This window comes from Engystomops pustulosus, chromosome 5, assembly GCF_040894005.1.
Source record: "Engystomops pustulosus chromosome 5, aEngPut4.maternal, whole genome shotgun sequence".
In the NCBI taxonomy this organism is placed as follows: Eukaryota; Metazoa; Chordata; class Amphibia; order Anura; family Leptodactylidae; genus Engystomops; species Engystomops pustulosus.
Window position 1 is genome coordinate 214,676,898 of NC_092415.1, and position 13,620 is coordinate 214,690,517.

The 13,620-nt window shown below is 49.7% G+C and overlaps 1 protein-coding gene across 2 annotated transcripts in view; it reads right to left on the reverse strand.

Moving 5' to 3' along the window:
* Window positions 1-13,620, reverse strand: part of LOC140133899 (rhombotin-1) — an 82,042-nt gene that overhangs the window by 47,637 nt on the left and 20,785 nt on the right. The window contains exon 1 of one of the 2 annotated variants that reach the window (XM_072154587.1): window positions 2,735-3,187. The exons of the other annotated variant lie outside the window; for it this stretch is intronic. Within the exon in view, the coding sequence (XP_072010688.1) occupies window positions 2,735-2,759 (25 nt within the window). The 5' untranslated portion in view covers window positions 2,760-3,187. Of the gene's footprint in view, window positions 1-2,734; window positions 3,188-13,620 lie in introns of those variants that run through there. 2 annotated transcript variants of the gene reach the window in all.

Here is a 13,620-nt window from a genome sequence, read left to right on the forward strand (position 1 = left end):
GTTATCAGCCATTACACCCCGGGGAGAGGAGACTGTACAGGGGGGATACAATCTATTACTCTCTGTTATCAGCCATTACACCCCGGGGAGAGGAGACTGTACAGGGGGGATACAATCTATTACTCTCTGTTATCAGCCATTACACCCCGGGGAGAGGAGACTGTACAGGGGGGATACAATCTATTACTCTCTGTTATCAGCCATTACACCCCGGGGAGAGGAGACTGTACAGGGGGAGGATACAATCTATTACTCTCTGTTATCAGCCATTACATCCCGGGGAGAGGAGACTGTACAGGGGGGGATACAATCTATTACTCTCTGTTATCAGCCATTACACCCCGGGGAGAGGAGACTGTACAGGGGGGGATACAATCTATTACTCTCTGTTATCAGCCATTACACCCCGGGGAGAGGAGACTGTACAGGGGGATACAATCTATTACTCTCTGTTATCAGCCATTACATCCCGGGGAGAGGAGACTGTACAGGGGGAGGATACAATCTATTACTCTCTGTTATCAGCCATTACATCCCGGGGAGAGGAGACTGTACAGGGGGGGATACAATCTATTACTCTGTGTTATCAGCCAATATATCCCGGGGAGAGGAGACTGTACAGGGGGGGGGGGATACAATCTATTACTCTCTGTTATCAGCCATTACATCCCGGGGAGAGGAGACTGTACAGGGAGGATACAATCTATTACTCTCTGTTATCAGCCATTACACCCCGGGGAGAGGAGACTGTACAGGGGGGATACAATCTATTACTCTCTGTTATCAGCCATTACACCCCGGGGAGAGGAGACTGTACAGGGGGGATACAATCTATTACTCTCTGTTATCAGCCAATATATCCCGGGGAGAGGAGACTGTACAGGGGGGGGGGGATACAATCTATTACTCTCTGTTATCAGCCATTACATCCCGGGGAGAGGAGACTGTACAGGGGGGGATACAATCTATTACTCTCTGTTATCAGCCATTACATCCGGGGGAGAGGAGACTGTACAGGGGGGATACAATCTATTACTCTCTGTTATCAGCCATTACATCCCGGGGAGAGGAGACTGTACAGGGGGGGATACAATCTATTACTCTCTGTTATCAGCCATTACACCCCAGGGAGAGGAGACTGTACAGGGGGATACAATCTATTACTCTCTGTTATCAGCCATTACATCCCGGGGAGAGGAGACTGTACAGGGGAGGATACAATCTATTACTCTCTGTTATCAGCCATTACATCCCGGGGAGAGGAGACTGTACAGGTGGGATACAATCTATTACTCTCTGTTATCAGCCATTACATCCCGGGGAGAGGAGACTGTACAGGGGGGGATACAATCTATTACTCTCTGTTATCAGCCATTACACCCCGGGAAGAGGAGACTGTACAGGGGGGGGGATACAATCTATTACTCTCTGTTATCAGCCATTACATCCCGGGGAGAGGAGTCTGTACAGGTGGGATACAATCTATTACTCTCTGTTATCAGCCATTACATCCCGGGGAGAGGAGACTGTACAGGGGGGGATACAATCTATTACTCTCAGTTATCAGCCATTACACCCCGGGAAGAGGAGACTGTACAGGGGGGGGGATACAATCTATTACTCTCTGTTATCAGCCATTACACCCCGGGGAGAGGAGACTGTACAGGGGGGATACAATCTATTACTCTCTGATATCAGCCATTACACCCCGGGGAGAGGAGACTGTACAGGGGGGGATACAATCTATTACTCTCTGTTATCAGCCATTACACCCCGGGGAGAGGAGACTGTACAGGGGGATACAATCTATTACTCTCTGCTATCAGCCATTACACCCCGGGGAGAGGAGACTGTACAGGGGGGATACAATCTATTACTCTCTGTTATCAGCCATTACACCCCGGGGAGAGGAGACTGTACAGGGGGGGATACAATCTATTACTCTCTGTTATCAGCCATTACATCCCGGGGAGAGGAGACTGTACAGGGGGATACAATCTATTACTCTCTGTTATCAGCCATTACATCCTGGGATGATACGTAATTCTATGGCTGTGTACACATGGACGTGTTATACGGTTGTGCTCGGTTGCGTGTGATGAGATCCTCAGTATTTGTCGCTCCGTTATATTGCGGTTATCCTCTGGTATCGCAGGGGGCGCTGGCTGTCAGATCCGGGATGTCTGCGCCCCTTTAAGGCCGGGTGCTGTATGGCAGTGACATATGCCGTCACCTTGTTATCGCTCCCTGTATAACTCCTGTAATCGCTGCTCCATTAACCAGGAAAAAAAACTTCTATCCCACATTAACTTCTTACTGCCTGGAACAAAATCCCCACCTCTGTGACTTAAAGGGGAGGGGGAGGAGGATGGGGGTGATGATCACCTAGGTGATCGCTATACAACTTTCCAGCAGACATATGGTGGGAGGAGGAGGGGGGACGGTGCTGCGCTCATTAACCCCGTCACCCCCCTCCTTTAAAATGGAAATGTCCTTGGAGTAAATCCCTGGAAGCTTTTATCGCAGCCGCGGCTTTAAGGGGCTAACGTGGGCTCCAGCCGGGGAGGATCTGGAGATAATGGGAGAAGTGGCAGGAGGGCGCCCAGCGTCACCCTGCAACTTCCATCCCTCCGGGAGCCATTGTTACATCCCCGCCAGAGACATAAATATTCATCCCCATTTGCATATATATTGGACGCATCTATAATGCATCGGGAGAGGTCGCGGCACCTACCGTCCTCCTTGTCTAGCACCATCATCTCAGGAGTCCGGGGTCGGCGCCAGTCCCGGGAACGCAGCAACGATGATCCGCAGGCAGCCAAGCACAGCGCCCGCTCCACGACTCGTCCTAGACGGCCCTCGGCGACAATCCCATCACACGGCGGAGCGCGGCACGAGGCGATGTCACCCAGCGCAGGGCGAGGACCACGGAGATCGCCACAACCATCTGTCTCTATGGAGTCTGTCCCCGGCAAACGCTGGATCCTCCCTGGAATCAGCCCGACGCTCAGCACACAATAAGCCCCGGCCGAGGAAAAGCCAAAAACGGGGGGGAGAAGGAGGAGAGGACGGAGCGCCAGGAGCGGGGGTGCTGCTGCTGCCGCCTCGATTTATCAGCTTTGTACTCAGCCACTGAATAAATTCCAATCTTCTCCCATCCAGCCTTTATCCTAGTGACACGGTGATGGAAGCGGCTCGGCAGCGCCCCCTGCAGCCCCCGCACGGCACCGCAGGGCTCTGAGCGCCAGGGAGGGGGCATACATCAGGACGCCTCCGCTCCTCCGATACACTTGTTGCTTTCATGTGTTGTGAGACAATGTAACCATCAATGTATCAATCCATCAGTCACATGACCCGGCGCCGCGGGAAAGATGGCGGCAACTCATCAGCTTCATCAAGCAGGTCCCCAGCTGAGGGTCTGTCACGGACAACGGCCAAGATTTCTGTCGGACCTTGCACGTTCTTTTTAGTGAACATTATTTAAGAAGTGTTTGCACTATTCCCGACGCGGCACAGATTTCTGCGGCATCGGACCGTGCGACACATTTATCAAGCAGCGTCCGACAGAATTGTGTCATAAGCCCTATGGTAACGGTGCACCAAAAAGAAAGTTGGTGCCCTCTGTTGGGACCCTGCAGGGGGCGCCACATTCATGCAGAACACGAGCCACAATTCCTGATTCTGGTGCCCCCTGCTGAGTACACAGGACACTGCACATAGTACACCCTGCACATAGTACACAGGACACTGCACATAGTACACACTGCACATAGTACACCCTGCACATAGTACCCCGGACCCTGCACATAGTACATAGGACCCTGCACATAGTACACAGGACCCTGCACATAGTACACTGCACATAATACACACTACACATAGTACACCCTGCACATAGTACACAGGACCCTGCACATAGTACACAGGACCCTGCACATAGTACACAGGACCCTGCACATAGTACACACTGCACATAGTACACAGGACCCTGCACATAGTACACACTGCACATAGTACACAGGACCCTGCACATAATACACACTACACATAGTACACACTACACATAGTACACAGGACCCTGCACATAGTACACAGGACCCTGCACATAGTACACAGGACCCTGCACATAGTACACAGGACCCTGCACATAGTACACCCTGCACATAGTACACCCTGCACATAGTACACCCTGCACATAGTACACAGGACACTGCACATAGTACACCCTGCACATAGTACACCCTGCACATAGTACACAGGACCCTGCACATAGTACACAGGACCCTGTGCACAGGACCCGGCGCATAGTGCACACGCCCCCTGCGCATAGTACACCCCGCCTCCTGCGCATAGTGCACCCCCACCCTGCGCATAGTGCACCCCCACCCTGCGCATAGTACACCCCCACCCTGCGCATAGTACACCCCCCCCCCCGCACATAGTACTTGGGGGACAGAGCGGGTGGAGTCCAGTGCAGATGAGCTCCAATCACTGAGCAGAGCCGCATGGTAAAGCATGGGGGGTGCAGGGGGTGGAGTCCAGTGCAGCTGAGCTCCAATCACTGAGCAGAGCACAGCGTAAAGCATGGGCGACGCAGGGGGTGGAGTCTAGTGCAGCTGAGCTCCAATCACTGAGCAGAGCACAGGGTAAAGCATGGGGGACGCAGGGGGTGGAGTCCAGTGCAGCTGAGCTCCAATCCACAGGGTAAAGCATTGTGGATGACCGGGGGGAGGGTTCAGACTTCACTCTTGTAGCACCCTGTAGATTCTTCTGGTACTGGTTCTGACCGCTGACTATGGTAGGGGCGGGGTCTCTTCTGCAGTAGTCAGGCCCCGCCCCTCACTTGTCGCTGTTTCCGTATAGAACATTCTAGGTGCTGCTTCCTATTAGTGAATCTCCCGGGACGAGGCTGACAGGTGTAATGTACGGGGCGGCGCTCACAACATCTGCCCCTGAGCGGGTAATAACACCAAGAATAACCAATCAGGTGTAACATCGTGACTATGTATATGTATTGTCTGTATACACACTGCCCTAGGGAGCTGACCCCACCCCTGACCCACAGGGAGATGACTCTGCTGACCCCACCCCTGACCTGCAGTGAGATGACTGCTGACCCCACCCCTGACCTGCAGTGAGACGACTCTGCTGACCCCACCCCTGACCTACAGTGAGATGACTCTGCTGACCCCACCCCTGACCTGCAGTGAGATGACTCTGCTGACCCCACCCCTGACCTACAGTGAGATGACTCTGCTGACCCCACCCCTGACCTACAGTGAGATGACTCTGCTGACCCCACCCCTGACCTTCAGTGAGATGACTCTGCTGACTCCACCCCTGACCTGCAGTGAGATGACTCTGCTGACCCCACCCCTGACCTGCAGTGAGATGACTCTGCTGACCCCACCCCTGACCTACAGTGAGATGACTCTGCTGACCCCACCCCTGACCTACAGTGAGATGACTCTGCTGACCCCACCCCTGACCTTCAGTGAGATGACTCTGCTGACTCCACCCCTGACCTGCAGTGAGATGACTCTGCTGACCCCACCCCTGACCTGCAGTGAGATGACTGCTGACCCCACCCCTGACCTGCAGTGAGACGACTCTGCTGACCCCACCCCTGACCTACAGTGAGATGACTCTGCTGACCCCACCCCTGACCTACAGTGAGATGACTCTGCTGACCCCACCCCTGACCTTCAGTGAGACGACTCTGCTGACTCCACCCCTGACCTACAGTGAGATGACTCTGCTGACCCCACCCCTGACCTTCAGTGAGACGACTCTGCTGACCCCACCCCTGACCTTCAGTGAGACGACTCTGCTGACTCCACCCCTGACCTGCAGTGAGACGACTCTGCTGACCCAATCCCTGACCTGCAGTGAGATGACCCTGCTGACCCAATCCCTGACCTGCAGTGAGATGACTCTGCTGACCCCACCCCTGACCTTCAGTGAGACGACTCTGCTGACTCCACCCCTGACCTGCAGTGAGACGACTCTGCTGACTCAATCCCTGACCTGCAGTGAGATGACTCTGCTGACCCCACCCCTGACCTGCAGTGAGATGACTGCTGACCCTACCCCTGACCTGCAGTGAGATGACTTTGCTGACTCCACCCCTGACCTGCAGTGAGACGACTCTGCTGACCCCACCCCTGACCTGCAGTGAGATGACTCTGCTGACCCCACCCCTGACCTGCAGTGAGATGACTCTGCTGACCCCACCACTGACCTGCAGTGAGATGACTCTGCTGACCCCACCCCTGACCTGCAGTGAGATGACTCTGCTGACTCCACCCCTGACCTGCAGTGAGATGACTCTGCTGACTCCACCCTCTTGTGATGATATGATTGACTCCACCCTCTTGTGATAATGAGATGACTCGTTATGATATGATGATGATATGACTGATGACTCCGCCCTCTCGTGATGATATGACTGATGACGCCGCCCTCTCGTGATGATATGACTGATGACGCCGCCCTCTCGTGATGATATGACTGATGACTCCGCCCTCTCGTGATGATATGACTGATGACTCCGCCCTCTCGTGATGATATGACTGATGACCCCGCCCTCTCGTGATGATATGACTGATGACTCCGCCCTCTCGTGATGATATGACTGATGACTCCGCCCTCTCGTGATGATATGACTGATGACTCCGCCCTCTCGTGATGATATGACTGATGACTCCGCCCTCTCGTGATGCAGGTGTTCGGTCACTTGGGAACATTTCCCATCACTGATTCTTTCTTTTAGAGATGAAATCTAAGATTTTATAGAAAAAACAAAAATGATGAACTTTGGTTTTATTTCCCGAACATAAAATATTGGAAGTGGCGGCAAAACGATAAAAACTGCTGCGCGAACAATCATCATAAAAACATAAGAAGCAAGAAGAATAGAAATCACATGAAGACAATAGAAATTAATGATAATAAATAACAATAACCCCCCCCCCTCCCCTCCCCTCGGGGTCTCGCGTTGCGGTTTCGCTCTATAAATGTAACCAATCGCGTTGCAGCCGCTCGTGCGTCCGATACAAAGCATCCGACAGGTGCATGACGCATCGTAATAAGTCAAATATTTCCACATAAAGAGCAGTGTACCCCAAATACCAAGGGAGCGACACAGAGCAGCCAGGACCCAAACACAGGACCCCCAGCACTATCACCCCCCAACACTGCAGATATAGGACCCCCAGCACTATCACCCCCCAACACTGCAGATATAGGACCCCCAGTACTAACACCCCCCAACACTCAAGATATAGGACCCCCAGTACTAACACCCCCCAACACTGCAGATATAGGACCCCCAGCACTAACACCCCCCAACACTGCAGATATAGGACCCCCAGTACTAACACCCCCCAACACTGAAGATATAGGACCCCCAGTACTAACACCCCCCAACACTGCAGATATAGGACCCCCAGCACTAACACCCCCCAACACTGCAGATATAGGACCCCCAGCACTAACACCCCCCAACACTGCAGATATAGGACCCCCAGCACTAACACCCCCCAACACTGCAGATATAGGACCCCCAGCACTAACACCCCCCAACACTGCAGATATAGGACCCCCAGTACTAACACCCTCCAACACTGCAGATATAGGACCCCCAGCACTAACACCCCCCAACACTGCAGATATAGGACCCCCAGCACTAACACCCCCCAACACTGCAGATATAGGAACCCCAGCACTAACACCCACACCCCACTGCAGATATTGGACCCCCAGCACTAACACCCACACCCCACTGCAGATATAGGACCCCCAGCACTAACACCCTCCAACACTGCAGATATAGGACCCCCAGTACTAACAACCACCACCAACTGCAGATATAGGACCCCCAGTACTAACAACCACCACCCACTGCAAATATAGGACCCCCAGCACTAACACCCCCCAACACTGCAGATATAGGACCCCCAGCACTAACACCCCCCAACACTGCAGATATAGGACCCCCAGCGCTAACACCCTCCAACACTGAAGATATAGGAACCCCAGCACTAACACCCACACCCCACTGCAGATATAGGACCCCCAGCACTAACACCCCCCAACACTGCAGATATAGGACCCCCAGCACTAACACCCACACCCCACTGCAGATATAGGACCCCCAGCACTAACACCCCCCCCCCCCACTGTAGATATAGGACCCCCAGCACTAACACCCACACCCCACTGCAGATATAGGACCCCCAGCACTAACACCCCCCCCCACTGTAGATAAAGGACCCCCAGCACTAACACCCACACCCCACTGCTGATATAGGACCCCCAGCTCTAACATCCCCCAACACTGCAAATATAGGACCCCCAGCACTAACACCCCCCACCATGCAGATATAGGACCCCCGGTACTAACATCCCCCCACACTGCAGATATAGGACCCCCAGTACTAACACCCCCCAAACTGCAGATATAGGACCCCCAGCACTAACACCCCCCAAACTGCAGATATAGGACCCCCAGCACTAACACCCCCCCCCACTGTAGATAAAGGACCCCCAACACTGAAGATATAGGAACCCCAGCACTAACACCCCCCAACACTGCAGATATAGGACCCCCAGCACTAACACCCCCCAACACTGCAGATATAGGACCCCCAGCACTAACACCCACCCCCCACTGCTGATATAGGACCCCCAGCACTAACACCCACCACTACTGCAGATAGAGGAACCCCAGTACTAACATCCCCCCACACTGCAGATATAGGACCCCCACTACTAACATCCCCCCACACTGCAGATATAGGACCCCCAGTACTAACATCCCCCACACTGCAGATATTGGACCCCCAGTACTAACATCCCCCAACACTGCAGATATAGGACCCCCAGCACTAACACCCACCCCCACTGCAGATATGAACCCCCATTGTTAATACTCCCCACACACTGCAGAAATAGGACCCCCAGTACTAACATCCCCCACACTGCAGATATAGGACCCCCAGTACTAACATCCCCCCACACTGCAGATATAGGACCCCCAGTACTAACACCCAGCCCCCTACAGCAGATATAGGACCCCCAGTACTAACACCCCCCCCCCCGCCGTAGATATAAGACCGCCAGTACAAACAGCCCCTTACACTGAAGATATAAGACCCCCAGTACTAACACCCACAAAGAGGAAAAATATAAAATAACGTTAAACAAGTCATAACAGAAAATACAACGTTACATCACCGAGAGCGGAGACAAGGGAATAGATAAGTGTTACATGGGACTGCAGGACACATCTACTACATGATCTGTACTCAGAGATATCACTGTGTTATCTGTGGTGTTACATGGGACTGCAGGACACATCTACTACATGATCTGTACTCAGAGATATCACTGTGTTATCTGTGGTGTTACATAGGACTGCAGGACACATCTACTACATGATCTGTACTCAGAGATATCACTGTGTTATCTGTGGTGTTACATAGGACTGCAGGACACTACTACATGATCTGTACTCAGAGATATCACTGTGTTATCTGTGGTGTTACATGGGACTGCAGGACACATCTACTACATGATCTGTACTCAGAGATATCACTGTGTTATCTGTGCTGTTACATGGGACTGCAGGTCACATCTACTACATGATCTGTACTCAGAGATATCACTGTGTTATCTGTGGTGTTACATAGGACTGCAGGACACATCTACTACATGATCTGTACTCAGAGATATCACTGTGTTATCTGTGGTGTTACATAGGACTGCAGGACACATCTACTACATGATCTGTACTCAGTGATATCACTGTGTTATCTGTGGTGTTACATAGGACTGCAGGACACATCTACTACATGATCTGTACTCAGAGATATCACTGTGTTATCTGTGGTGTTACATAGGACTGCAGGACACATCTACTACATGATCTGTACTCAGAGATATCACTGTGTTATCTGTGGTGTTACATAGGACTGCAGGTCACATCTACTACATGATCTGTACTCAAAGATATCACTGTGTTATCTGTGGTGTTACATGGGACTGCAGGTCACATCTACTACATGATCTGTACTCAGAGATATCACTGTGTTATCTGTGGTGTTACATAGGACTGCAGGTCACATCTACTACATGATCTGTACTCAGAGATATCACTGTGTTATCTGTGGTGTTACATAGGACTGCAGGATACATCTACTACATGATCTGTACTCAGAGATATCACTGTGTTATCTGTGGTGTTACATAGGACTGCAGGACACATCTACTACATGATCTGTACCCAGAGATATCACTGTGTTATCTGTGGTGTTACATAGGACTGCAGGACACATCTACTACATGATCTGTACCCAGAGATATCACTGTGTTATCTGTGGTGTTACATAGGACTGCAGGACACATCTACTACATGATCTGTACTGAGAGATATCACTGTGTTATCTGTGGTGTTACATAGGACTGCAGGACACATCTACTACATGATCTGTACTCAGAGATATCACTGTGTTATCTGTGGTGTTACATAGGACTGCAGGACACATCTACTACATGATCTGTACTCAGAGATATCACTGTGTTATCTGTGGTGTTACATAGGACTGCAGGACACATCTACTACATGATCTGTACTCAGAGATATCACTGTGTTATCTGTGGTGTTACATAGGACTGCAGGACACATCTACTACATGATCTGTACTCAGAGATATCACTGTGTTATCTGTGGTGTTACATAGGACTGCAGGTCACATCTACTACATGATCTGTACTCAGAGATATCACTGTGTTATCTGTGGTGTTACATAGGACTGCAGGACACATCTACTACATGATCTGTACTCAGAGATATCACTGTGTTATCTGTGGTGTTACATAGGACTGCAGGACACATCTACTACATGATCTGTACTCAGAGATATCACTGTGTTATCTGTGGTGTTACATGGGACTGCAGGACACATCTACTACATGATCTGTACTCAGAGATATCACTGTGTTGTCTGTGGTGTTACATGGGACTGCAGGACACATCTACTACATGATCTGTACTCAGAGATATCACTGTGTTGTCTGTGGTGTTACATAGGACTGCAGGACACATCTACTACATGATCTGTACTCAGAGATATCACTGTGTTATCTGTGGTGTTACATAGGACTGCAGGACACATCTACTACATGATCTGTACTCAGAGATATCACTGTGTTATCTGTGGTGTTACATAGGACTGCAGGACACATCTACTACATGATCTGTACTCAGAGATATCACTGTGTTATCTGTGGTGTTACATAGGACTGCAGGACACATCTACTACATGATCTGTACTCAGAGATATCACTGTGTTATCTGTGGTGTTACATAGGACTGCAGGACACATCTACTACATGATCTGTACTCAGAGATATCACTGTGTTATCTGTGGTGTTACATAGGACTGCAGGACACATCTACTACATGATCTGTACTCAGAGAGATATCACTGTGTTATCTGTGGTGTTACATAGGACTGCAGGTCACATCTACTACATGATCTGTACTCAGAGATATCACTGTGTTATCTGTGGTGTTACATGGGACTGCAGGACACATCTACTACATGATCTGTACTCAGAGATATCACTGTGTTATCTGTGGTGTTACATAGGACTGCAGGACACATCTACTACATGATCTGTACTCAGAGATATCACTGTGTTATCTGTGCTGTTACATGGGACTGCAGGACACATCTACTACATGATCTGTACTCAGAGATATCACTGTGTTATCTGTGCTGTTACATGGGACTGCAGGACACATCTACTACATGATCTGTACTCAGAGATATCACTGTGTTATCTGTGGTGTTACATAGGACTGCAGGACACATCTACTACATGATCTGTACTCAGAGATATCACTGTGTTATCTGTGGTGTTACATAGGACTGCAGGACACATCTACTACATGATCTGTACTCAGAGATATCACTGTGTTATCTGTGGTGTTACATAGGACTGCAGGACACATCTACTACATGATCTGTACTCAGAGATATCACTGTGTTATCTGTGGTGTTACATGGGACTGCAGGACACATCTACTACATGATCTGTACTCAGAGATATCACTGTGTTATCTGTGGTGTTACATAGGACTGCAGGTCACATCTACTACATGATCTGTACTCAGAGATATCACTGTGTTATCTGTGGTGTTACATAGGACTGCAGGACACATCCACTACATGATCTGTACTCAGAGATATCACTGTGTTATCTGTGGTGTTACATAGGACTGCAGGACACATCTACTACATGATCTGTACTGAGAGATATCACTGTGTTATCTGTGGTGTTACATAGGACTGCAGGACACATCTACTACATGATCTGTACTCAGAGATATCACTGTGTTATCTGTGGTGTTACATAGGACTGCAGGACACATCTACTACATGATCTGTACTCAGAGATATCACTGTGTTATCTGTGGTGTTACATGGGACTGCAGGACACATCTACTACATGATCTGTACTCAGAGATATCACTGTGTTATCTGTGGTGTTACATAGGACTGCAGGTCACATCTACTACATGATCTGTACTCAGAGATATCACTGTGTTATCTGTGGTGTTACATAGGACTGCAGGACACATCCACTACATGATCTGTACTCAGAGATATCACTGTGTTATCTGTGGTGTTACATGGGACTGCAGGACACATCTACTACATGATCTGTACTCAGAGATATCACTGTGTTATCTGTGGTGTTACATAGGACTGCAGGACACATCTACTACATGATCTGTACTCAGAGATATCACTGTGTTATCTGTGGTGTTACATAGGACTGCAGGACACATCTACTACATGATCTGTACTCAGAGATATCACTGTGTTATCTGTGGTGTTACATAGGACTGCAGGACACATCTACTACATGATCTGTACTCAGAGATATCACTGTGTTATCTGTGGTGTTACATAGGACTGCAGGACACATCTACTACATGATCTGTACTCAGAGATATCACTGTGTTATCTGTGGTGTTACATAGGACTGCAGGACACATCTACTACATGATCTGTACTCAGAGATATCACTGTGTTATCTGTGGTGTTACATAGGACTGCAGGACACATCTACTACATGATCTGTACTCAGAGATATCACTGTGTTATCTGTGGTGTTACATAGGACTGCAGGACACATCTACTACATGATCTGTACTCAGAGATATCACTGTGTTATCTGTGGTGTTACATAGGACTGCAGGACACATCTACTACATGACCTGTACTCAGAGATATCACTGTGTTATCTGTGGTGTTACATAGGACTGCAGGACACATCTACTACATGACCTGTACTCAGAGATATCACTGTGTTATCTGTGGTGTTACATAGGACTGCAGGACACATCTACTACATGATCTGTACTCAGAGATATCACTGTGTTATCTGTGGTGTTACATGGGACTGCAGGATACATCTACTACATGATCTGTACTCAGAGATATCACTGTGTTATCTGTGGTGTTACATAGGACTGCAGGACACATCTACTACATGACCTGTACTCAGAGATATCACTGTGTTATCTGTGGTGTTACATAGGACTGC